Genomic DNA, 27,923 nt, shown 5'->3' on the forward strand with positions numbered 1-27,923 from the left:
ATTCTGTTTCCTTTTCATCCCTTTAAATCTAATGGTGGCAAAATTAGGTTCATATCCTCGCATTACCCACGTTCCTCCTGCACAAGGAATGCATGTATACATACTTCTATTTTTGTGTCTTTTCTCAGTACTCAAATCCATTATCGTCAACAAATATCTCCATTTTCAATCTTCATTAAAGCTTCACATTTAATACCTTTCCTTTTACTATGCCAAAAATGACCAGATCAGTAGGCTTATCACAACAAGAAAGAACCATCAGTAACCACAAGTATAAGCCTTACCATCCCAAACAACATTCTAAGACAAATTCACTCTTTTCACTCTACTCACCAAAATTCTCCATCTATCTCCTAATCACTTGTGCCATTATTTTCATTCTTTTCCAAATTCAATCTTTACAAACCCCACCTTCTTCTCCTTTCTCATCTCTCTTGCCATCATGGACATTCTTGAATCAATGGCAAAAAGTCATCATCAACACAAGTACAAGCATATCAACTTTCAATCATGATCACAACTGCAACAATGATCAAGATAATCTCACCAAATCAATGGCCGTGAAACTCCGCGAGTCAGTTACTTTTCTTCCTCTGAAAGACTTACGTTACTCCTCCACAGCTCAACAAGGACACACATGGTTCATGAGTTCCATGTATGACACACATGAAGAAGGTGAAGTCCAATATCAAAGATTCCCTTCAAATGCATCAAAAGGTAGAGTTTTGTGCCTTAAAGGTAATGACACTCATGATGGTGCATGGAATTACTATGCACTAGCATGGCCTGAAACATTGCCTTACAATTCCACCTTAAAAAAAGGTCTCACATTTGTATCTTACAATCACTATAATTATGATAACATTTGGCATGGCTTGTCAGCTATGGTACCATTTGTAGCATGGCATATTAAAAACCAATGTTCACTTGTTCCACCTAGATGGATTTTGTACCATTGGGGTGAACTTAGGATTAAAATGGGACCTTGGTTGAAATCTTTAATGGAAGCTACATTTGGTGAACCACTTCATATTGAAACAAATTATGGAAATCAAGAATCTGAAAACAATATGATTGCTTCTTGTTTTGAGGATGCTGTGGTGATGAGACATAATGAAGGGGGCATGTCTAGACAGAAAAGGATACAAGTATATGATTTACTAAGGTGTAAGGCCAGAATTTACTGTAATGTGAGCTTAGAAGGTAGGTTGTCGGAGGTGAACGAAGGGGGATTGCCGGTGGTCGGAATGACAATGTATATGAGGACTGGACCAAGATCTTTCAGGAATGAATCAGTTGTGATTAAAATCTTTGAAAAGGAATGTCAGAAGGTGGAGGGCTGCAGATTCATAGTTGCTTACTCCAGTAATCTCACTTTTTGTGAACAGGTAAACTCTATGTCTATCATTAAATACTTTAGTTTTCTATAAAAGATAAGTATAGGTTGCTTTTTCATAATAATGGGTTATGTAAAATTCTGTTACCGTATCAGTACATGTAAGATAAACCCTTTTTTTTTTAATTTGTGAATATTACCATAACAACCAAATGATTTACTAACTAGAAGCATCCAGTTATTCCAATCCTATCTGATCAGAACATCTAGATCTCAAAAACCAGCAGAACAACTACACCACTCTAATTACACCGTCTTTGTACCAAAACTGGATAGTTTCTAGCTCTCCTAGAACCTGCTAACATACTAGTTCTCTCCCTAAGCTCTTTTTGTATTTGTGTCACTATAAAAGCACTATTTACATTTATCTTCCTGAAAAGTTTCCAATTCCGAGCTTGCCACGTATAATAGATCATGGCTCCAAGTATTGTTGCTGCTACTTCTTTCCTAAACTGGCTCCAATGCCTATTCTTGATCCATTGTAAGCTTCTGTTAACAGTCTGCGATGGAATAGGTATTCCTGACCAATTGATCATTGCTTCCCTTACGTTATTTATCCATTTACAGTCTACAAATAAATGCTGATGAGTTTCAGGAGCAACCTGATAACATAACAGGCAATTGGTATCTCCATTTATAGGTATATTCAGTCTCACCAGTCTTTCTTTGGTCAGTAGCTTGTCCTGGATTGTTAGCCAAGTGATCACTCTTTGTCTAGGCAGCATCACAACACTCCAAATCAGCACTGCTTTCCTCAACCTAGTCATATTTCCCATCAACGCCATGGCGCTGCTTGACATTGAGTACATGCCACTAGCATCAGTTGATAGACACCTCTACTATACCATTGTGCCATATGCTCCTTTAGAGCATTCAATTTTTTCCAATACCAACTGCAATCCTGCGGAGGCTGATGATCCCAAATATTTCGACATGTCTTCATATAAACTCATTTACGCACTTCACCCATAGGACACCTTTCTTGGTTGCCACCTACCATAACAGTTTGCCAACTGAAGTGATATTCCACTGCTTACATTCCTTAATGTTCAAGCCCCCATACTTCTTAGGTGTTTGCCATAATTTTCTTACCATATTTGGTTTTCCTATTTGTTGAAGGAAACGGCAATATAATTACCTTAATTGGGTTTTCCTTTTTATAGAAGGAAATTATAATTCTCCTATACTTGGCTAGTCCTTTTTCTTGTAGGAAAAGGTTTGGAGTTCTATAAATTGAAGATCCGTCCTTCTCATTCAGTAGCATCCACAATGTAGTCATAGGGATTTGAGAGTAGTATTTAGGGGGAGAACTTTACGGGACAAGTGTTAGTGTGTCACTTGTGTTTGCCTCTTCGTGAGGTTGTTCTCTCGATATTTTGTACTCTCTTTTTATATAGTGGATTGCTCATCTCCGCGGTGGACGTAGGTTAGTTGACCGAACCACGTTAAATGTTTGTGTCTCTTTTGGTATATTTCTCCTTTGTTGTATGATTTATCGTCGTTCAAGGTTTGCTTTGCTAGCTTCCGCATGACACTTGCTTTTTACGGTCCTAACAAGTGGTATATTTCTTAGGCATACAGACCCTTTGCCATGCGACAAGGGATAACTTTCTTTGGCCTACAGAGTCTTCCCACACGTATCCTCTGCATATCCTGTCAATATTCTTGACCACTCTATGGCAAGATGAAAACAGCTCCCCAGAAATTATAAATAGAGAAGAGAAAAGCATTGATAACTTGTATTCTGCCAGCATAAGAGAGTAATTTGGAGTAACCACATCTTATTTTTTTCGGTGATTTTGTCCACCGGTGCATGGCATTGCACGTTGTTCCATTTCTTAGAGGAGAGAGGCAAACCTAGGTATCTTATAGGCAGTGAGAATAAAGAAAATACTGTGCTGCTTAGCATCCTCTGCCGGTTATCCTCGTCAACACCTGCCAAGAATATGTTAGATTTTTCCAGGTTAGCTACAAGCCTAGGCATCAAATCATCAACAAAGATCGGATGTGTTAGTTTGGTTGCTTTGCACATTAGATGACAATGGAAGTCAGGCAGCTCACTCATCTTGCCAAGAGCTCCAGTCAAGTATTCCATCACAAGAACAAATAGCAAGGGTGACATGTGAACAAAGGGGTCCTCTCTCCCCTTTAAAATAACCATATCCCTTCCCACTATAAACCCATTATTAAAAGCATCATTATTATACTTTATTTCCTCTACTCTTATCTGTAATTTATTGTTACCCTGTTTGGTATGTTTTGTTTGGGGTCTCTAATCCTTATGAATTAACTTTTAGCTATTCATAGGGTTAAAAATGTTTTTATATATACTGTAATTTTTCCAACTTCAAAAGATTCTTTCCCCGTCTTTTTCAATTTATCAACGTACAATCGTACTTAAAGTATTTAATTACATACCACTGGTTTTTACTGATTTGATTGTGTAAATATAACTAGTATGTAAAACTGCCACTGAATAAAACTTGATGTATTTTTCTGAATTATCCTAGCTCTATCATGATTCATGTGCTAGAATCGTAGTTCCCTGGAAACAATGGTGATTTCCAACTTTCCATAAAATTTAATTGAAGTTTATTTTTGGAATAAACTTTTACCTAAGAATATTATTACCTCACCCAAATAGGAAAAGGGTTTATAGGTGATGCTATATAAAGGGTGATGAAGAAAATTTGCCGTATTATTAATTCTTGAGAAGAAAAACCACTTTGTGAAAGTGAGAGTGCAACACAAGCCAAGAGAGAAAATACAATTACAAGAAAAGTGTTTCTTGTTCTTCTAACATTGAGTTGAGATTTTAGAGAAAAATTTCAACACAATATTTTGTTCAATTTTTTCGCGGGTTTCATTGATCAAAGAGTTGATAGCAAGGGTCGATCTCGGTGTGGATACGCATAGAGTGTTCGCAATATCGAAGAATTTGAAACGAGACTTTCTTAACCAGGTACACCTTAAATCCGATCTATTGACATGTAAATAAATTTTAAACACGAAAAGATCTGCCTACGATTGTTATTGTCTTCCGCTGCGTGTTACGAACTCCTATATGCAATCCTTCAGTAGTATCAGAGCCGTGGTTTGTTGTGTCTAAAATTTATTTACGAAATATTTTAATATTATAGTTGAAGAGTTCAAACCATAATACATGTGTCTTGTGCAATAGTCAAATCGTTTGAATGCTGATATTATTTTATTGTGGATAAAATATGTATTCATATAACTATTGAGATAGTTCATAACTTGAATTTGAAATTTTATATTAGATTCGACGGGAATCTATAATAGATTATATGATTCTATTATTATTTTTAATTGTTATTAGTTCATGAGATGTTAATTAATAATGATATTCTAGCATGAATTACTTTTTGCGATATATGTGATATATAGATTAAACATGTTAGAAGAATGTTGAATTTTGTTTTTATGTCACGTGCTTGTTCGTTATATAATTTTGAATTATTTATTACATGTGATGTAAATCAATTTAGGACTAAGCATGTAGACAACTTGAACTAAATTCACATGATATAAAGATTTGATCTTCATGTTATTAAAAGTTGTTTTAGTAACAATTCCCTCTTACTAAAATTTGGGTTTTTAAATAATAAAATATTAGATATTTTATTTTAGAGCTATCCATCAAAGTAAATAATTTTACTTATTTTTTGTTTATAAGGAGAGGCCTGACTACCAGGAGACTTATAGCTCGAGAATATGTTAAAATTATTTATTGCATTAGATGCATGGATTGAAAGAATTATTCAATTTTTTACTAGACGCCTGGACTACCCGGGGAGTATAAAATTTAATAAGTTCTTTGCTATCATGATGGTTGAACTCAACTATGTCAATAGGATCGACCTGACTACCAGGGGACTATTTGACATAGAGCTATTTAAGGAAATTTTATGGGGATACAATTGGTAAGAGTACCTACCTTTAAAATATATGTGAGAAACGACTTGACTTCCAAGGGGCTCATACATATTGTTAAAGGATTCTTTTACTCCACTAACAGAAATAAAGATTTCGTAAACTATAATGAGGGTAAATAGTTTAAAATAATTAGTGGAAATATCATTTAGATAAAAGTCCATGTCTTTATAATATATGCAAATATGTTCTTATATCATTGCCTTTTCTTTTCTATATTTTAGATTTCTCAATATGTCTATTATATCACTGCGTGAAATACTTTAGACCAACAAGTTGGAAGGACCAAATTTTAATGACTAGTATAGAAATTTGAGAATTGTTCTCATGCATGAAAAGCTCATTGATGTGATCGATAAGCCTGCAAAGATTCTGTTACGACCCAAACCGAAGAGCCGCGATGGGCACCCGGTACCTTACTCAACCGAGTACCAACGTAACATATCTTTCTTATCATTCTATCATGAGTAAATGAGGCAGAAACCTCGTCATGAGATAACAAGAATAAAACATAAGGGAATACTCAACATATGACGACCCAACATGATATCCAAACTTATACATGTGATATACAGGCCTATAAGACCGACATGACCATTTGTAAATTCAAAACATAGGCCGACAAGGCCATACAAGTATCTATACACCTAACATATGTCTACAAGCCTCTAACAGTACATAAAATCATAAAGGTCGGGACAGGGCCCCGCCATACCAAGCAATACATATGCAAAGCATACTGACCAAATAGGCAACTCCGGAGCAAGTGGAATGCACCAACACTTCTGCTGAGCTGATAGCATACTAGGAGGACTATCAACCTATCACTTGGGACATGCGGGCATGAAACGCAGCGTCCCCAGGCAAAAGGGACGTCAGTACGAATAAAGTACCGAGTATGTAAGGCAGGAAAACGTAAATAAGAACAGTAATGTAAATAGAGATAAAGGAGATATAACCTGTAACATCTGAGTGCGTCCGAGGGCTACTGACATGAAATGCATGATACATATATATACATAAACTTTTAAAAACATATGCCTCCGTGGGCATCATCATCATCATATCGTACCTGGCCTCAAAAAAGACTCGATAAAAATGTACCCCGTCGTCATAAGGCTCGGTAGAATCGTACCTGTCCATGTGGAGCTCGTTAATCCAACTGATCAGTGGTTGCACAATAGGTGTCATACCTGGCCGACTATAACGTGGCTCGGTAGATTAAAGTAGATACATATATAATGTATGTTGGACTCATAGAATCACGTTCTAAACCTTTTGGAGTGGCGTAAGGTCATTGCATCTTCGGTTAACATTATGGACATCCCTACCATCAATATAAACCTTAGTAGGATTTAAGGATCATACACACTTACTTAGAATAACTTTATAAGGAAAGAACAACATGGACAACCTTAGTTTCTAGGAATAGATCCATTATGAATTAGCATACCGTTTATGTTCGTTTCACTTTAGATCATGCCAATAGAAAGAAGTAAGTGCCTTAACATATCTTAACCATGGTGAGTCCTTAATACCTCCCAAGAACCTCTTCAAAAAACTCAACTCAATCTACCATTGCATAAGGAGATTCAAAATCCGTATTGAATAAAGGTTAAGTTTGCAACTTAAACTTGTAGCTCGTTTATATAAATTCGGGCAGCATCTCCCCTGTAACAAGAGCCTCCTCCAATACCATATATCAACAACAATTACCAAAGAAATCCAACAATACATAATTATCAATAACAAGACACCATAAAATAACAACAAGTCATAATTATTTTACGACGAGCGGCAAGCTCCAATTGGAATATGTATACCCCATATCACCCTTATAGACTTTTTACTTTAACTTAATAGTATCATTAACATTATAATGAATTCATTCATCAATAATTCCAACCTTATACCATATATCCATAACAAAGAAAACGATCCACAACTCCAATTATTCTTAATTAGCAATTTTATTCACTAGTTCATGTCTAGTTCATCCATTTAACTTAACTAATACAAAGATAAACTTAAGAACCTGTAGGAACATAATATAATTATCCCATACAGTAGAAGCAAGTCGAAATCCATGTTATATTTAGCTTACAGCAGCCCAATACACCCCAATCAATTCATATCCAAAACGACGACTATAGTAGTGTCAAACACAATTACTAATCCATGATTTTGCCATTATGTAGTGTTTATCCACACCATTTATCCTCCTAAAACACCATTTGATAGCAACAAAATAGACAGCCCAAAAGCTACACGAAACAGCCCAAAAAAATAGTCCAATTACAAGTCAAATAACTCGAACTCATGGTTTCCGATCACCGTCCTGTGAGTTCTAACTATTATGAAATGAATTAATCGACCTTTATTGATATTTAAGAGCTTAAAACCAGAATTTAAGAATTTTCTTAACTATTAAATATCTTCCAAAACTCAAACTATAAAGAAAAAGAGAGGTGATATAGCATTACTTACGTCGCAGGGATCATTTTGATGTTATTGCTACATGATTTCGTGCCCGGGATGATAATATTATTGGAAATACTTGTGGGGAGCTTGAGGGTAAGTTTGGGGGTGCTATTTGGTCGAGGTCTCTGGAATAACGGAGAAGGAGACGAGATTGGGATGTAAATATCCCGTTTTCCCAAAAGTCAAAAAGGTGCCACTTGGCACTCTCGCATAGGTCCTCCTTCATATGCTTATATCTTTTTATTCGTATATCGTATGAATGAACCTTCAATTTGATATATAATATGCCCCAAAAAGATCATATATAGCTCATGAAATTTATTTCTCAAAAAGCTCCATTACAAGACAAATCCTTAGTCGGTTTTTCCGCAACTTAAATTCGATTTTTCTCAAACTTTATATTTCATATCCAAACATCATAGTCATATCATGTCTTTAAAAATATTTAAATCATGATTAACAAGTCTCATATTCACCTTAACTTACTTAACACTTTGGCAAACCTTTCTTCTCCTTGTAGAAGGACTTCATCCTTTTTGAGCTTACATTAGATAATCCCATAATGATAGTGACGTATGAAGTACAGGGTGTAACAACATGTACCCTTAAAAATATTTTTCCTTGAATATTAACTCTTAAATTCTTGCAAAAGAAATGGGATGTAACGCCATCAAATCACTTTATATACTTTCAAAGAGGATCTCATTTCTGAGCTTACATCAATTGACTTACGCCGTATTTTCACGTACAAAACATGGGTTGTAATAGATAATCCTACCAGAGAATGATGTTCAAGGCACCAAGGTTTATCAGAAACACTTGGAAGAATGTCTTGCTATTAAACACATCATTCTCGCTTCTATGATTTCTGAACTCCAGCGGAAACATCAGAATATGGATCCGACTGCAATCATTGAATATCTTAAGAAGATGGTTGATACACAATTGGACATTGAAAACTCTCCAGTTGGACCCCTTGTCAATCATATGATTGTTCTTACCAAAGAACATGAGAAGTTGGGGTACAAGCTTGGTAAAGAGCTTTCTGAAGATTTGACTTGCAGTTAGTATATGATGCTGAATGTTTTCACTGTAAGAAGAAAGAGCATTGGAAGAGAAACTACAAGGAGTATCTTGCAACTCTAAAGGACAAGAAACAAGGTGAGACATTAATGAAAAATATTTTCAAGGTTTCTTTAGCTACTACTAATTCTTCACTATAGGTATATGATACTGGCAGTAGTTATAATATCTGTAATATATTGCAAGGGTTCAAGATAAGTAGGAGGCTAAACAAAGGAGAAGTTAATCTACAAGTTAGAAATAGTGCAAAAGTTGCGGCCGTAACTATAGGATCAATTTCATTAATAATGTCTACGGGCAAAGTACTTATGTTGGATGATTGTTATTACGTTCCTAAATTTGTTTTGAACATAATTTCAGCTTCTATGTTAGACAAATGTGGTTTTCGCATTATTATAGGCAATGGCATTTGCTCTATTAATTATGGTGATAATTTATATGTGAATGGCTATCTCCAACATAATGTTTATGTCTTACCTAATGTGAATGCTAATTCGATTATGCATGTTTCAAGTCTTAAGAGGAAAAGAGATGATCATATAAATCATATATACCTTTGGCATTGTAGGCTTGGTCATATTGGAGAGAAAAGAATTAACAAGTTGTACAAGGAAGGGTACCTTGACAAGTATGATTTTGAATCATATCCAACTTGTGAATCTTGTCTCAAAGGAAAAATGACCAAATCTCCATTTACTGAAAGTGGAGAAAGAGCTTTTGAATAATTGGGACTAATTCATACAGATGTTTGTGGGCCCATAAAAATTCAAGCTAGAGGTGGATATTCTTACTTCATCACCTTCACTGATGATATGTCAAGATATGGATTTGTGTATCTTATGAAACACAAGTCTAAATCTTTTGAAATGTTCAAAAGGTTCTGTAGTGAAGTTGAGAAGCATACTAGTAAAAGTATCAAAGTACTAAGGTCTGATAGAGGTGGAGAATATCTTAGTGAAGATTTTACCAGATATCTCAAAGAGAATGGGATTCTCTCACAGTGGACATATCCGGGAACACCACAACACAATGGTGTGTCTGAAAGGAGAAATCGAACCTTATTAGATATGGTGAGATCTACGATGGGGTTCACTGATCTTCCAAAAAATTTATGGGGATATGCTTTGGAAGCAACAACATACTTACTTGATAAAGTTCCTACTAAGTCAGTCTCTACAACGCCATATAAGATATGGAAAGAATGTAAGCCTAACCTTAAACATATTAAAGTTTGGGGTTGTCCAGCTTATGTTAAGAGACTACAGTCTGATAAACTTGACTCAAGATCTGATAAGTGTAGGTTCATTGGGTATCCCAAGGAAACAATGGGATATTATTTCTATCACCCTACTGACCATAAAGTGTTTATGGCCAGAGGAGCAACCTTTTTGGAAAGAGAATTTCTTTAGAAGGAAATTATAATGGAGAAATAGAACTTGATGAAGTTCAAGAAACTAATGAATCAACACAATATAAAGATCATGAGACCCAAGTTGAAGAACCTTTATTGGATGTTTTAAAGTTGCCAAGGAAGTTGTCATCTTCAACGGTTGAAGTTCAAGAACAGGTTAATGAACTAGTTCCAAACCAAATTGAACAACAACCAAATCCAGTACAAGGTGAACAGGTTGTACAAGCACCTCTTAGAAGGTCTATACGAGAATGTCATGTACCAACTAGATTAAATCTAATAGTACAAGATAATGTATCAAATGAGGCTGATCATAATGATGATGATCGTAAGACCTATGAAGAGGCTATCCAAAGTTCTGATTATAAGGAGTGGCAAAAGGCCATGGAATCCGAAATGGAATCCATGAAGGAAAATAAAGTATGGACTTTAGTTGAACCTTTAAAGGATATAAAACCTATTGGTTGTAAATGAGTTTTTTAAGAAAAAGATTGGAGCAGACGGAAAGGTGGAGGCCTACAAAGCCCGTCTTGTTGCCAAAGGATATCGTCAGAAAGAAGGAGTCGACTATGACAAGACTTTCTCTCCCATGGAAATACTCAAATCAATTCGGATTTTGCTTGCTATAGCAGCATACTATGATTATGAAATATGGCAAATGGATGTGAAAACAACTTTCCTTAATGGTGAGCTAGAAGAGGATGTGTACATGACATAACCAAAAGGTTTTACATCTTTGTCTGATCATAATAAAATTTGCAATCTACAAAGATCCATTTATGGACTAAAGCAAGCTTCTCGAAGTTGGAATATTCGCTTTAACAAGACAATTGAAAAGTTCAATTTTGTTAGATGCGAAGAAGAACCTTGTGTGTACAAAAAGGTTAGTGGGAGCATAATTATATTCTTAGTGTTGTATGTTGATGATATATTGCTCATAGGGAATGACATACCGACATTGTATGTACCAAGATTTGGCTATCTGAACAGTTCTCCATGAAAGAATTGGGAGAAACAACTAATAAATTAGGAATAAAGATCTATAGAGATAGATCGAGGAAGCTGCTTGGACTTTCCCAATCTTTATATATTGGTACCATTCTGAAAAGGTATAATATTGATAAATACAAAATAGGCTATCTACCGATAGGCACTGGAATTACTCTCAGTAGGGAGGATTGTCCTAAAACACCTGAAGAGAGAGAACGCATGAGTAGGATCTCATACGCTAGTGCGGTGGGAGCTATCATGCATACCATGACATGTACACGTCCTGATATGGCTTATGCACTTGGAGTGACTAGTCGAATCATGCAAATCCTTGTGAGGAATATTGGAAGGGGGTGAAGACCATTCTCAAGTACTTAAGAAGGACTAAAGACCATATCCTCATTTATGGATATTCTGAGTTGAAACTTGAAGGTTAAAGTGATGCAAGTTTCTCTTCAGATAGAGATGATAGCAAATCTATTTCTGGTTATGTATTCACCTTAAATGGTGGTGCGGTGAGTTGGAAAAGTTCCAAACAAGCTACAGTAGTTGATTCAGTGACTGAAGCAGAATATATAGTAGCTAGTGAAGCTGCTACGAAAGCTGTATGGATGAAAAAGTTCTTAACTGAACTTGGTGTGGTTCCTTCAATAGAAGGTACAATTCTATTATTGTGTGACAATACTAGAGCCATTGCTCAAGCAAAAGAACCAAAATCACACCAAAAATCCAAACACGTTCTGCCAAGGGATTACTTGATAAAAGAAATCATTGGACGTGGAGACGTCTAGATTCAAAAGGTTGATGGAAAGAAAAATGCCCCATACCCATTCACTAAAGCTCTTGGTGCAAAGGAGTTTGACAAGCACAAGTGAAAATTGGGAATGAAGTACAAGAGCGATTGGTTCTAGTGCAAGTGGGAGATTGTTAGGGATATAGTAGATATGCCCTAGATCCAATATCATATTTGATGATTTGAACATATTTTTGTGAACGTTATTTGATATAAAATATATATGGTAATTTGATATTCTTTTATCATTATTATTAATTCTTGAGAAGAAAAATCACTTTGTGAAAGTGAGAGTGCAACACAAGCCAAGGGAGAAAATACAATTACAAGAAAAGTGTTTCTTGTTCTTCTAACATTGAGTTGAGATTTTTGAGAAAAATTTCAACACAATATTTTGTTCAATTTGTTCGCGGGTTTCGTTGATCAAAGAATTGATAGAAAGGGTGGTCTCGTTGTGGATATGCATAGAGTCTTTGCACTATCGAAGAATTTGAAACGATACTTTCTTCACCAGGTACGTCTTAGATCCGATCTATTGATATTTAAATAAATTTTAAACACGAAAAGATCTGCCTAGGATTGTTATTGTATTCCGCTGCGTGTTACGAACTCCTATATGCAATCCTTCACTATTGTGTTATAAAAAAGAAACTTAAGTTTAATAGACATACTAATAACAGAACAGTTATGCACTAATTCCAAACAAGTTATTGTTGACTATATAAATTTGCAATATTCATGTCGCTCCATTTAAGCTCGTAGTCCAATATTATGCACACAACTAGCTTCTCTTCTAGCATCAGATTAGAAATTCTCTACATTTGCTACAAAGATATATATCTATAACAAGATCAAAATAACTCCTAACAAACATTGGATCTATTACAAACATAATGTCGCTACTTCAATTTTCTTGATATTTTGCATTCATCCGTCAATTCATATACTCTAGTAAATTTACTGAGAAAAGTCACATTGATTAATGTTTACAGGTGAAGGTGATGAGTTTGACAGACATACTGATATCCCCACACGGAGCACAATTAACAAACATGTTCCTCATGGACAAAAACAGCAGTGTGTTAGAGTTTTTTCCCAAAGGGTGGCTCAAACTTGCAGGCGTAGGCCAATATGTGTATCACTGGATAGCTAGCTGGTCGGGGATGAAACACGAGGGAGCTTGGCGTGACCCTGATGGTGATCCCTGCCCTTACTCCGACGACGATAGGCGTTGCATGGCCGTTTATAAAGGTGCCAAAATTGGATACAATGAGACATATTTTTCTGAATGGGCTAGAGGTGTTCTCAGTGAGGTGAGAATAAGGAAGAAGGAAGAGTTAGCCTCAAAGAAGAAGAATTCAGATCATGCTATTCCTAGTGGATGTCAATGTAGTAGCTAAGTGCATGCTTCTCCTTGTACTCCCTCTGTGTCAATTAATTTATGTCATGTGCTTTTTTTAATGATACATTACTATAGTTGGATAATTTGACTTAAAAGCTTTTCAACTATTAATTAATGAGATGATTTATAGTCAAATAAATATATGTGGTTTGTTTTAGACTACAAGTTTCAAAAGTTTTTATTTCTTTCTTAAATTTCTCTACAATATTATGAATTGACGATCACAACATATATCATGCATTCTTGGGAGAAATTCAAAAATAGCCAGATTTACAAGTGGTCATTGAAAAATAGCCACAGTTTCAAAAGTAATCGAAATTTAGTCACTTTTCATGTAAAGATAAATCTGAATGAAAACACTGTTCAAAATCCGAAAAATATTCCAACATAATATACTGGAACTCTAGTATAATATACTAGAACTCTGGTATATTATACTGGAAGTCTAGTATATTATACTGGAAGTCCAGTATATTATACTGGAGTTTCAGTATATACAGGTGTCACACCTCCTTTTTGCGTGCCCCGCCCCGAGGGGTAAGATGCGCGGGTGGAGTTTTTCCAATTTAAGTGACAATATTCGAAATGGGATTATTTATTTAATTCAAAGTCGCCACTTGGGAAAGGTTTGGCTTTTGGTGTCCCAAGTCACCGGTTTATCTTGAATCCCAAATCGAGGAAATTTTCGACTTTTCCAAATGAAGTCTGCGAACCAGAAATTCTAAGTAAGGAATTCTGGTGACCCGAGGGAAGGTGTTAGGCACCCTCGAATCCCGTGGTTCTAGCACGGTCGCTTAAATTGTTATAATGGCTAAATATCTGATTTAAATACATGTTGTGACTTATGTGCTTTTATTAAGTTTGAACCGCTTTTATTATTATCACTTATTTTTATAGAATTGCAACGTCGTGAAAATGCATCTCGAACCACGTCACAATCAATGCACCCGTGATCGTCGACACATTTGGACTTCGTTGAGATTTGGATTTGGGTCACATCAATGTGCACCCGAATTTAAGAATATGATTTAATTAAGCCGCGCCTAAAGAGTCTAACGCGTTATTATTTTGTTGAAGGCCATGAAATTTATTAAATGGCCTATCCTGAATTCTAAATAATTATCATGATTATTTATTGAGGGCCCCGCAATTTTGCATTTTTTATTTGGCGAGGCTCATCTCTATTTTAGAAAGGATATCCTAAAGTGGCTACATTTCTAATGTATTTGTCTCTAAAACTAGAAGAAAAGGTACATGCTAATTCAATTATAGGCTTTTGCCTAATCTGGATTCTTGTCAATTTCTGATCACTTATAAAAATGAAAAGACGCCATACTTTACGAAATATTTTGGTTGCACAAAGAAGCTATATGGAGGTGGATGGAATGCAATACTTAATCCGAATATTTTCTCGAATCGAGCTTAACTAGATTTATTTAAACTAGGTTAAGGAAATTGAATGCTAGGCATTGTTACTAATGGGGATTCGAACATGTACCTATATGTTGCCTAACGGTTTTGATAAATGGAAAGAAAATAACACAGAACATTATTGTGTAGGTGGAAATATTCTATCCTATACATGTCATTATTTGATGGGAAACCAGTCGAAAGTTCTATGCCAATTATCCACACCTTCTATATATTATACTATTACATCTTGTACTGGCAAACAAATATGAACTAAGATGCAAGAGGCTAAACTTGATTAAGTATTATCTAACTAATCTTTCATTACTGAATCACGCTAATCAATTTATACAACAGAAATCAGTATACCACAAACATTACGAAACAGACATCTAAATCTTCTTCAAGAACTCCTTTCATTTCATGCTTTTGAATTGTTACAGTTAACACCAAAATTGGATCTGAAATGTGTAGCTGGAGAACACTGAATACTGAAATGCAAAGAAAAAATGGAGCAGAAAGGTCAGCAGCAGCAGGAAACCAAATAGCAGCAGCAACAGCAGGTAACCAAATAGAAGCAAAACCCAGTGCAAGAATGCAACTTAGAACCAATGAAAGATGGCAGAATGTAGCAAATTCCCAGCAATATGGAATCAGATTTTAACCAGAATGGGTCCAGAACTGGACTGACACTTCACACAGCCAGTAATCTCAAACAAGACTCAGGATAAGTCAATATGGAACAGGCACATCCAGACCAGTTGAGAATCAAGACAAAAGATGAGAAAAATGCAGTTCCCCTTTTTGTGTTAGGCCTCTCTTTGTTCTATTTTTGTCCGTGTGTTTTCAGACAACTCTCTTTTCCTGTTTTCTTATCAAATCCCTCTTCTATCAGTGTATTCCCCTCCCTTTATTATCAATCTCTATCTGTGTGTGTGTGTGTATCAAAATCTTTGTATCTATCAATCTCCCGCTCTCTGTGTATTACTCTAATATCAGATGGTATCCCTTTTCCTCCCCTCTTCTTCTATCAGCCCCCTTCTAATTCTGTATATGTCTATCTCTAATCCCTCTGTATATCTCTCTATATTTCCCCTAGGTCCTCCTTTCAATTCTATGATGTCCTCCCCTTTTATAAGCCTTCCTTACCCCTTTTAACAGCCTGTTTAGAGTATATCAAACACCCCTCCCATGTGCCTTTTTCTTTTCAGTTCCACTTTAGCTAATTAAGTATAAAACCCCATCATTCCCCTGGCAGCCTTAAACTTTCCCATTTTACTAACCAAAAGCAAATATGGGCAGTAGAATATATCTGACAGCATATGCTGTCAAACCATTTAAAACTAAAAAGCCTTCTTAATGCAGAAAAACAGGCTGTGCACAAGGCACATGAGGTGCACCAATGCACATGCTGTGCACAAGTGCACATGCCTTCCAATTCAGAATTTAAGCATAAACAATCCTTTTTACATTAACTGATCAATTCAAACAATCTATAAGTAAGCAAAAACTGGTTCTTAATTGACTCAAGGCAAATGTTCATCAGAAGCAAATCGATTTACTTTGTTCAGACAGTTGAAACTAATTGACGACACATGTCGACTCGACTATATTAGCATTAACATACACAATCGTAGCCAAAAATCAGACATTTAAACAGTATCGATACATGGTTCGAATTATACTGATTAAAACAGAATCGTACTTCGAGGGATTAGTTAGTCAGTACAAATTTGGAATACAACCAATACACATGCCTTATCAGAATAGGAGGAGAGGGATTCAGACAAACACAGAGGTTCAAACAAAGTGGACAAATAAAAGTTGATAAAATTAAAACAAATATGAACAGACTTTTAAAAACAAATCACACGGAATAAAACAAAAAATAAAGAAAAGAAAACAAGACTCACCTCAAATCTTTTTAAGGAACAAATCAGAAAAATCCACTGGTGTTTGAACAGACCTCCTTTAAGGTTGAATGGACTTTTAAACGAAGTGTTTCTCGGATGAGAAACACCTCGATTAAGGTCCATTAGACCTTAATCTCTTCGGTTTGAACAAAGCACGGAACATGCACAGGGAAAACTGGAGTTCAGAAACTTAGATCTGGGATTCGTGTTTCCCTGGTTAGATTCGGACCAAACCAAGTATGGTTTGGTCACGAGGAGGGTCCGGGGAGTGTCCGGTATGAAGCTGGGGTTGGTTGGTGTAGATCGAGTTTTGACTCGAATCTTCAAATGAAGATTCGAGGACCTGGGGGGTGATTCGAAGTGTGTGGTTGGTAGATTTAGGTTCAGGATGGCATGGGGGTTCTATGGTGTTCAGGTGGAGGTCACCGGCGTTCAGGCCGTCGGGTTTCTGGTGAAGGTGTGCAGGGGCGGCTAGGGTTTGAAGGGGATGGGTTTGGTGAAGACGAAGGCGGGGGTGTTGGCTAGGGGGCAGGGTATGGATCTAGGCTTATATAGTTAGTGGGTGGATTGATCTCGACCGTTAGATCAATCTAGATCTACGGTCTGGATCTGATAGCTTAAGTGGAACGGTGTCGTTTCAAGGGTAAAGGGTTGGGGTCGGTCCGGGTGAGACGGGTCGGGTTTATTGGTGGGTTATGGGGAATTGATCTTGGCCGTTGATCAATTTGAGATCAACGGCCCAGATCAACCTGTACCAAAACGACGTCGTTTGGATTCTCTGGGCATCAGGTGATCTGGACCGGGCAGGCCTGGGTTTTGGGCTGTTCGTTTGGGCCAATTTTGTTAAAACTGGCCCAAGTCCGGAAGGGAAAGGGTCCTTTTTTATATATTTTTTTATTATTTCTTTTTGTTCTTATTTATTTTAAAACAAAACTAAGCCAAAAAATCAAATTAAAATTAAATACACACTCAATACAATTATTTGCACACACACTAAAATATTTCAAAACAGGTAAAGTCAGACAAAATAAAATCACGGACGAAGATGCCTATTCATGATTTTCTATCTAACGACCGGATTACGGTTCGAATTATGCAGGACACATATATTTTTGAATTTTGTTTTAACAAAGTAAATAAATAAAAATGGGCCGAAGTCACAAATAAATCAACAAGGTGCCGCACAGAAATCCAAAAATTGTACAGCAGGGCCAATTATTATTTCTTTATTTCTTTTTGGAGCGATTGTCGTGCGAAACAAAAATCACGTGCTCACAGCTGCCCCTCTTTGTTCGGAAACACGAAGGGTTTTCGTGCAAAGATAAAGTGAGCATGTATGAGCGATTTTTGCCTATAGACCACTCCGTATGAAGCATGTTTTTTTTTGAAAGATCTGACCGAATCTTGCTTCAAAGATTTCCTACATATCCTGGGCTAAACAGGAATCAGGTCAATGTAGTTCGAGAAGTTTTGGTAGCTGGGACTACCATGGGATTGCAATGCTCGCTGCTACTGCTGTTGCTGTTGTCACTGCCGCGTCACTGACCGCCTTATTACAACCAAACAAAAATTAGAAACTGAACTAACTACTTATATGTATGTCAACTGCTAGTTACAAGATTCCTATCTATGATTCTTTTACGACTTGATCTTAGGTCTTAGCTGATTCTGCTTGTAGACTCCGATCTGAATCTTGATGCTTGCGAGTTGCGGCGACTTGTTTAACCTCTGGGATACTGAGTGAGACGCAATTGGCAGGGTTTAGGACCTTAGTCAAATGTTGGAGTCGATCTGCTCTCCATTCACTCTGATATCTCGAGATGTCTTCTTTTGTCTTTTTTTTTCTTCTTTGATTCTGAGTCGAGACTCATCTCGTGGGTCATTTCGATCCGTGTGGCTCGAGGTTAGACCTGCGGGAAAAACAAACAAACAAACGAAAATTTCTGCCCCAGTTTCACTAGGAAAATTTCGTTAATTATTTACCAGGAAGTTCATAAAATTGATGAAAGAGGATATGCATGCTCAGTTCAGGGTTGGAGCCCTAATACCGGCTAGCTGGGGAAAGGTTCAGTTTAGGGTTTAAAACTCTAAAGCCGAACAAAGGAAGAATTCAGTTTAGGGTTTAAAACCCTAATGCTGACTAAAGGAAAATTCAGTTTAGGGTTTAAAACCCTAATGCTGATTGCATGGAAAGGTTCTCGGGTTATGCCGAAAAGATTTATTGAGTTATGCTGGGAGGATTCATCGGGTTATGCCGGGAGGCTTCATCGGGTTATGCCGGGGAGATTCATCGGGTTATACCGGGAAGATTCATCGGGTTATGCCGGGAAGATTCATCGGGTTGTACCGGAAAGATTCATCGGGTTATGCCGGGAAGATTCATCGGGTTATGCCGGGAAGATTCATCGGGTTATGCCGGGAAGATTCATCGGGTTATGCCGGGAAGATTCATCGGGTTATGCCGGGAAGATTCATCGGGTTATGCCGGGAAGATTCATCGGGTTATGCCGGGAAGATTCATCGGGTTATGCCGGGAAGATTCATCGGGTTATGCCGGGAAGATTCATCGGGTTATGCCGGGAAGATTCATCGGGTTATGCCGGGAAGATTCATCGGGTTATGCCGGGAAGATTCATCGGGTTATGCCGGGAAGATTCATCGGGTTATGCCGGGAAGATTCATCGGGTTATGCCGGAAAGATTCATCGGGTTATGCCGGGAAAATTCATCAGGTTGTACCGGAAAGATTCATCGGGTTATGCCGGGAAGATTCATCGGGTTATGCCGGGAAGATTCATCGGGTTATGCCGGGAAGATTCATCGGGTTATGCCGGGAAAATTCATCAGGTTGTACCGGAAAGATTCATTGGGTTATGCCGGGAAAATTCATCAGGTTGTACCGGAAAGATTCATCGGGTTATGCCGGGAAGATTCATCGGGTTATGCCGGGAAGATTCATCGGGTTGTGCCGGGAAGATTCATCGGGTTATACCGGGAGGCTTCATCGGGTTATGCCGGGGAGATTCATCGGGTTATGCCGGGAAAGTTCATCGGGTTATGCCGGGGAGATTCATCGGGTTATGCCGGGAGGATTCATCAAAATGCATGAAAATATTATGGGAAACTTACCTTTGGTCGTTTTCTGCTGCGGGGTTGTTTTAATGCTTGTGCGTTTTATCTCTTTTGGGCTACACCTGCTTCTTGCACAGCTACTTTGTGTCGCACCTGTCTCAATTTTCCTAAACAAAGAAAGATTATTAGTTTGAAAATGGCGGTTGGTTTGGGGGTCTTGACTGTTCCAATTGCTTTGTCTTGGCCCAATTCTTGTTGAGAAACTCTGCTATTGATTGGATTTCACATGCGAAAACTCTTGGACTACTCAGACTTGCGTTTCCAGATTTTGTGATGATTTGCCTTATAAGGCTTTGGCTTTTCTGTCCCTTTCTGCTTGGGGATTTTGGTGGGGATTTTATCAGGGAGACTCTGTGGGGATTTTTTTTTTTTTTTTTTTTAGCAAACTTGCTGGGGATGTGCTGGGGTGGACTTCTTTGGGGAATTGTACAAGGGATAGCCTGTGGGGATTTGTCGGTTTTGGAAGCAAATCAACTATCATGGCCAGTCGGGATGGGACTGACGCGCCACCGAGTTTGTACATTTTATTCGACTCTCGCCAAACGGAGCCCTGTAAAACCGGTCCTTCCACCTTTCTTTGCGATTACTACGGAATTAAGAGTTAGATCAAAAAAGAACTCAAAGAAAACTATGTAAAGGAGAACATATGAGTTTAAAGAGAAACGCCCCTTTCGGGGAGAAAAGAGGGACTTATCTGGAGTGTATGCCAGTTTCAAACTGACATGACATGCCTTTTGGACTGGATGCCTGACCTCCGAGAACTTGCATTTCCTCATGAATCAAAACAGATCTATATTTTTTCAAAAACCCGGGAACCTTGCCAGGACTTTCTGAGGTGGAATCATCTTTTTGGCCGACAACGCCCTTTGCGGGTTTTCGCTAGTCGACCTCTCTCATTTCTCTTCTTACTGTCGCCTGCTAGTACTCCTTGCGAGTTTTTACTAAACAAGCTCTCTCATTTCAATTTCTCTTCTCTCGTCGCCTCACGGTGCCCAAAGGTTTTTACCGACAAGACTCTCTCATCTTTATTCTCCTCATTTTGTTGTATCAGACCCAAATAATTCCATCTTCCTATTTTGAAATACTTTGCTGATTGATCAGAAGGACTTTAAAAAGGTTTGGGGTGAAAAGAATTTGGATTGAACTGCAGCTTTGGAACCTTTTGGGTGGGATTATTGCCAAATTATTATAACTTCAGCCCCAGTTTTACCTTCTGGGGAATTCCCGGATTTTTGTTGGTGTGACTGAACCCCAAGGAGAGATTGCCTACGTATCCTTTCGGAATCAAGTCAAACGTAGTTCAGGAACACTTTTGTTTTTTGTTTTTTTGTTTTTGTTTCTGTTTTTGTTTTGTTTCTGTTTTTGTTTCTGTTTTTTTTTTTCACTTTATTTTCAACAATATTTTCAGGTTCCAAAGAGGGTAATCAAAGAAGAGTAACCAGCTCAAATGGGTTTTGCAAAGGGTTGATAGTGTTTGGGTAGCGAGAATGAAAGCCTTCGTCATCTCAAAATGTGCAAAGATATCGCCAGAGTGATTTAGACATATCGCTGCACCTGCTTTCCAAGCAAGGCTGACGTCGTTTCTTTCGACGTCGCCCAGATACAAATGCTCCATTTGGTAACGTTCTTCAATGACGTATGGACCATTCTTTCTGGGTATAATTGCCCGTGACAAACCGCAGTTATTAAGGTTATCATTCTGTACGGGTCTAAACCCATTTACTACTCTCAAACTCTGCTTTAGTGACGGACATTTTCCAAACCATGAACCAATTTTCTTTAGTTGTTCCTACTTTTCAAATTCTTTATATCTCAAATTTTGACTCATTATTTGAAGTCTGATCGGAGTTCTCGTGATCCGGGCATGAAGTCCGCAAACATGTCATGTTATTTAAAGCTGCATTTATCAGAATTGAAGAGAACACAAAAGAAAACATAGAAGAAGAAAGTGAGTAATCAAGCATGATTTCATTTCTTGGCATTTTGGGGAAGATAAGGAAAAAGGTCGACATTCAGGAAATTAAAAACATGAAACTGAAGAAAAACATCTGAGTCACCCTCGGGGGTTACTCGTGATGCAGAGAAAGTGGCAAGACAGGTTCATTAGGACTTCCGTTTGATCAAGAATGGTGTAGCCTTCTAGTTTTGAAGCTTGGTGCTTGGCCCCATGTACGATACTTCAACGGTGCTAGTGCCCTCTCCTGGCTGGACCATGTGCATTTCGCATAGCTTTTCCCTTGTTGCCTCACATATTTCCTCACTCTCGTCGAGCGGGGACACCTTATCATCTTCCTCTTTGTTGTATTTTGGCTCCTGTGGTATGCGTCCGACAAACATTGGCTCATTCGGCCGAGGTGTTTTGACCGTCCCCCATACCATGGAGGCCTGCTTGAATACATCACTTATTCCTTTTTCTTGTTTCGGAGTTACCCTGGGTCCCTTTTCTGTATCAGTAATAGCAATTATGGCTTTCAGTGCCAGATCGACTTCCTCGTCTTCACAAATCATCCCAATTATCGGCCCGTTGTCGTGGGCGGGCAACGGATTATTGGTCACATTTGGGATATCTTCGTCTCTCAACACAATCTTCCCTTGGTCTAACAGATTCTCTACAGCTTGTTTCAATGTCCAACAGTCGTTGGTGTCGTGCCCTTCTACCCCTGAATGGTACGCACATCTGACACCCCGCTGATATAATGGTGATCCCGGGTTCTGCCCGTTTGGTGGTATGGGCTGCAACAAATTCATTTGGACAAGCTTAGGGAATAGGGCGGAATAGGGTTCACCGATTGGTGTGTAGTTGGGTCTCCTGGGTGGTTCCCGAGGACGGAAATTATTCTAAGGAGGTCGAGGATTGTAGTGGTTTCGGTGAGGAGGCTGATTCCTAGGATGTGGGGCCTGCCCCCGATTGACTGGTTGTGACCGCTGGATATAAGGCTGGGTGCTCATAACCATGTAAGGCTGAGGAGCGTAGGTCGCATTTTGGTGGGGGAAATAATGTTGCGAGGTTCTTTCCGAAGAACAAAGCCCGGGATTATGATATTCTCCCACCTCTGACACTACCATGGATGTTTCCTCTTTCTTCTTCCCTCTTGCTATTCCTCCAGACCCGCTTTGGACGGCTTGGGAGGTTGCCTTTATGGCTGCCTGACTCAAAATTCTTCCCGTTTTCAAACCGTTCTCCACCATCTCTCCAATCTTAATCGCTTCTGCGAAAGGCTTTCCCATGGCCGACATCATGTTTTGGAAATAGTCGGACTCTTGAGCCTGGAGAAAAGTAGTGACCATCTCTATCTCGTCCATGGAAGGTTTTACCCTTGACGCTTGCTCACGCCATTTGATGGCGTATTCTCTGAAACTTTCCGAGGGTTTCTTCTTTAAGTTTGACAAAGCATTTCTGTCTGGTGCGATGTCAATATTATATTGAAATTGCCCTACAAAGTCTCTGGCAAGATCATCCCATATATGCCAGCGAGATATGTCCTGGTCCATATACCATTCCGAAGCGACTCCCACCAAACTTTCCCCAAAATATGCCATTAGCAGTTCTTCTTTTCCGCCGGCTCCCCGCAATTGGTTGCAGTATTTCTTAAGATGTGCAATGGGGTCACCGTGCCCATCGTATTTCTCGAACTTTGGGGTCTTGAAACCCGTTGGCAGGTGCACATGAGGGAACATGCACAAGTCGGCGTAAGAGACGCTCTTTTGTCCGCTCAGTCCTTGCATATCCTTCAAACTTTGTTCAAGGCTTCTCATTCTTTTGGCAATCTCATTTTGTTCTGCAATCCTGGGGCTCTGATCCTGCCTGGGCGCAAGCTCGCACTGAGGCGGTAGAGGATTAGTGCTGGTAGCGAATCGAGTTGGTTCCATTGAGAACGATGGTGCTTGGAATGTAAAAGAGGATGAGTCAAAGCTTGGCTTGTACGTGGCAGGCTGTGCCGTAATCGGGCAAGGCGATGCAGTAAAGATGTTCATGCTTGCATCGGTGGCTGACATTCGGGGATGAGGGTCAGAAGGCGATCCAGCAGAGAAGGCTGAGGTGGCTGGGTACCCGAATGGGGTAGCAGGATAATTTATGGGAACATTTAAAGTCCCACTTGACCTGGAGAATAATTCAGGGAATCCGGGGATGACACTTGGCGGCTCTTTCCCATTATTCCAGTCGTCCAGCATTTCCAGCATGCGGAGCCGTAGGATTCTATTTTCCTCCGCAGTTGCGGATTCAGGCGTGAGGACGGCTGAGATCGAACTCTCCTCAGAAACAGGGATTGTTTGCAATGGAATTTCTGAAGACATTCCCACACTTCCTTTTGACCTGGTGAAGTAAGTGTGAGTACCGCTTCTGGTCCTAACAACAGGCAGCTGAACACTTCCCCTTGACCTTGTGAAGTATGGGTGCGAGGCCAGACTTTCACCAAACCAACCGTCTTTCAAAAAACCCTGGATATACTCATCGACAAGCGCACGGTTAATTTGCAGCAAATAACAGATAGTTAATCTCACGTTGGGCATGATGCACCTATACAGTTAAGTGGATTACTATATGTTTGCTACGAGAGCATGCGTCATTCCGGCATTTTTTTTTCTTTTATTATATTTTTTTCTATTTTGCAGTAAAAAAATGCGACCGGATCCGATGAGGATTGCCTACGTATCACGATGCCTACGTGAATCAGATCATTACGTAGTTCGAAACAAATATATAAAATAAAGAAGCAAGTGCTCATTTAGCATAGGGCTCAAAAGATTTGATTTTTTTTTTTTTTTGGATTTTGAAAGAACTACTTTAAAAGAAGAAAGAAAATTTTGTTTATTCTGATTCTTGTTTTATTTTTAAAGAAAGACTTCTAAAAAGTTTATTTTGCTTTTGACTTAAATTCTGGAAATTAAAAAAAAAAATATGTTTGGTTGATTTTTTTTTTTGTTTTGTTTTACCTTTTCTACGGAAGAAAGAATGTATATGATGTTGCCTCTTAAATTTTGAAAGAGGGACTTTTAAAAAAATGATGTGGAATTCTGAGTTTTATTTATTTACAAAAGCACTTCTAAAGGAAAATCCTAATATTTTGAAATTTAATTTTTCAAATATTGTTTTTTTTTGACATTTTACAAAAAGAGACTAGAAAGCAAAGAGTATTATTTTTGATTTTGTTGCTGCTTATTTCATTTTTCATATGAAAGACTTCAGAAAGAAGAAGACTATTTATTTTATTTTATATTTTTTTTTTTTGATTTTAAAGAAAACTTCTATTTTTTTTTATTTCTTTTTTTTTTTATTTTCTAAAGAAAAATATTTTTTTTTTTGAATTTAAAAAAAATTGGGGCCGGAACCGATGGGGTTTGCCTATGTATCTCACACTTGGTGAGAATCAGACCCGCGTAGTTCGGTCATATCGTGAATAGAGAAAATCAAATAAACCTAGTAATCAAGAATAAGTATTTTTATTATTTTTGGAGAAAGATAAATACTAAAAAAAAAATATTTTTTTTTTTTTTTTTTGCAATATTTGGACTATTAGTCCGAATTTATAAAAGGGTACTACAAAAGAAACAACACATTTTTTGAATTATGAGTTTTCCATTTTTTTTTATTTTTTGAAATAAATACCCTCTTTTTTCTTAAAAGAAAAGAACAATTTTTATATGTTTTTTTTTTTAATAAATCAGACTAAAAGGCAACTTTTGGTTTTATTCTTATTTTTTTTTTTTTTGGAAAAATTCCGACGAGGTTTCGACACTACTTGGACATTGGTTTTATTTTTCCAAAATAAGTAATTATCTCCCTACACTGCTATTTTTTTTTTTTTTAGAAACCGGTCAGCATGCGGAACCGAAGCAAATAAATGCACAACACAGATAGGAATGCAGCATGATGGTCTTTTCCATTTCAGGTTGCCTGTCCTAGACGGACCCAACCCCTGTGTTGAGTCCCCTAAGTCAAATGCAATATTATGCAAATAAGCGTTCCTACTAGGGATCCGGCATGAAGTTTCATTATACTAGGTTTAAACCTTGGTATTTGTTCTAGACTGTGTACCCGAGCGGACAACTCGAGTCGAGGAGGGGGCTACGTACCGGGGACCCGCGAGAACATCCGGCTTTGTAACTTGTCCGACCTCTTTCTTATTTCAAGTATTGACATTAACAGAATAGGGAGTCTCGACCAGCGAGCTTCTCCCCGGAGGTAAGAAAAGAAGGGTTTCGGCACAGTTTATATACAGTTCAGATAATATCAAAAGCGGTAAAAGACAACATTTAGCACTTTTATGCAAAACATGTAATAAAGATCAGATAATAAAGCCAAATATAACAATTATTCTAAGCTCGAATTCTTGGACCTTGAACCAGTGGTTCTGGGTCATAATCCCCAGCAGAGTCGCCAGAGCTGTCACACCTCCTTTTTGCGTGCCCGGCCCCGAAGGGTTAAGTGCGCGGGTGGAGTTTTTCCAATTTAAGTGACAATATTCGAAATGGGATTATTTATTTAATTCAGAGTCGCCACTTGGGAAAGGTTTGGCTTTTGGTGTCCCAAGTCACCGGTTTATCTTGAATCCCAAATCGAGGAGATTTTCAACTTTTCCAAATGAAGCCTGCGAACCAGAAATTCTAAGTAAGGAATTCTGTTGACCCGAGGGAAGGTGTTAGGCACCCTCGAATCCCGTGGTTCTAGCACGGTCGCTTAAATTGTTATAATGGCTAAATATCTGATTTAAATACATGTTGTGACTTATGTGCTTTTATTAAGTTTGAACCGCTTTTATTATTATCACTTATTTTTATAGAATTGCAACGTCGTGAAAATGCATCTCGAACCACGTCACAATCAATGCACCCGTGATCGTCGACACATTTGGACTTCGTTGAGATTTGGATTTGGGTCACATCAATGTGCACCCGAATTTAAGAATATGATTTAATTAAGCCGCGCCTAAAGAGTCTAACGCGTTATTATTTTGTTGAAGGCCATGAAATTTATTAAATGGCCTATCCTGAATTCTAAATAATTATCATGATTATTTATTGAGGGCCCCGCAATTTTGCATTTTTTATTTGGCGAGGCTCATCTCTATTTTAGAAAGGATATCCTAAAATGGCTACATTTCTAATGCATTTGTCTCTAAAACTAGAAGAAAAGGTACATGCTAATTCAATTATAGGCTTTTGCCTAATCTGGATTCTTGTCAATTTCTGATCACTTATAAAAATGAAAAGACGCCATACTTTACGAAATATTTTGGTTGCACAAAGAAGCTATATGGAGGTGGATGGAATGCAATACTTAATCCGAATATTTTCTCGAATCGAGCTTAACTAGATTTATTTAAACTAGGTTAAGGAAATTGAATGCTAGGCATTGTTACTAATGGGGATTCGAACATGTACCTATATGTTGCCTAACGGTTTTGATAAATGGAAAGAAAATAACACAGAACATTATTGTGTAGGTGGAAATATTCTATCCTATACATGTCATTATTTGATGGGAAACCAGTCGAAAGTTCTATGCCAATTATCCACACCTTCTATATATTATACTATTACATCTTGTACTGGCAAACAAATATGAACTAAGATGCAAGAGGCTAAACTTGATTAAGTATTATCTAACTAATCTTTCATTACTGAATCACGCTAATCAATTTATACAACAGAAATCAGTATACCACAAACATTACGAAACAGACATCTAAATCTTCTTCAAGAACTCCTTTCATTTCATGCTTTTGAATTGTTACAGTTAACACCAAAATTGGATCTGAAATGTGTAGCTGGAGAACACTGAATACTGAAATGCAAAGAAGAAATGGAGCGGAAAGGTCAGCAGCAGCAGGAAACCAAATAGCAGCAGCAACAGCATGTAACCAAATAGAAGCAAAACCCAGTGCAAGAATGCAACTTAGAACCAATGAAAGATGGCAGAATGTAGCAAATTCCCAGCAATATGGAATCAGATTTTAA

General features: G+C 37.8%; 1 protein-coding gene and 1 long non-coding RNA gene across 2 annotated transcripts; one reads left to right on the forward strand and one right to left on the reverse strand.

Moving 5' to 3' along the window:
* Positions 1–218: 218 nt before the first annotated feature.
* LOC107829624 (uncharacterized) lies at positions 219–27,923 on the forward strand. Its single transcript, XM_075236184.1, has 4 exons — positions 219–1,388; positions 13,101–13,497; positions 15,364–15,483; positions 27,703–27,923. The coding sequence occupies exons 1-4, from the start codon at positions 219–221 to the stop codon at positions 27,921–27,923; spliced, it is 1,908 nt and encodes a 635-aa protein (XP_075092285.1).
* Positions 5,856–7,953, reverse strand: LOC142172797 (uncharacterized). Its single transcript, XR_012701768.1, has 2 exons — positions 7,838–7,953; positions 5,856–6,485 (listed from the first exon to the last, which is right to left on the reverse strand). It is a non-coding gene; the product is annotated as an uncharacterized LOC142172797 (long non-coding RNA).

This window comes from Nicotiana tabacum, chromosome 18 (genome assembly GCF_000715075.1).
Source record: "Nicotiana tabacum cultivar K326 chromosome 18, ASM71507v2, whole genome shotgun sequence".
Lineage (NCBI taxonomy): Eukaryota > Viridiplantae > Streptophyta > Magnoliopsida > Solanales > Solanaceae > Nicotiana > Nicotiana tabacum.

Bases quoted from the DNA above. Each gene is read 5' to 3' on its own strand.
- LOC107829624 (XM_075236184.1), top strand. From the start codon at position 219: ATGACCAGATCAGTAGGCTTATCACAACAAGAAAGAACCATCAGTAAC. The intron at 1,389-13,100 runs GTAAACTCTATG...TAATGTTTACAG, and splicing joins ATCTCACTTTTTGTGAACAG to GTGAAGGTGATGAGTTTGAC. The intron at 13,498-15,363 runs GTAGTAGCTAAG...GAATTGTTACAG, and splicing joins TATTCCTAGTGGATGTCAAT to TTAACACCAAAATTGGATCT.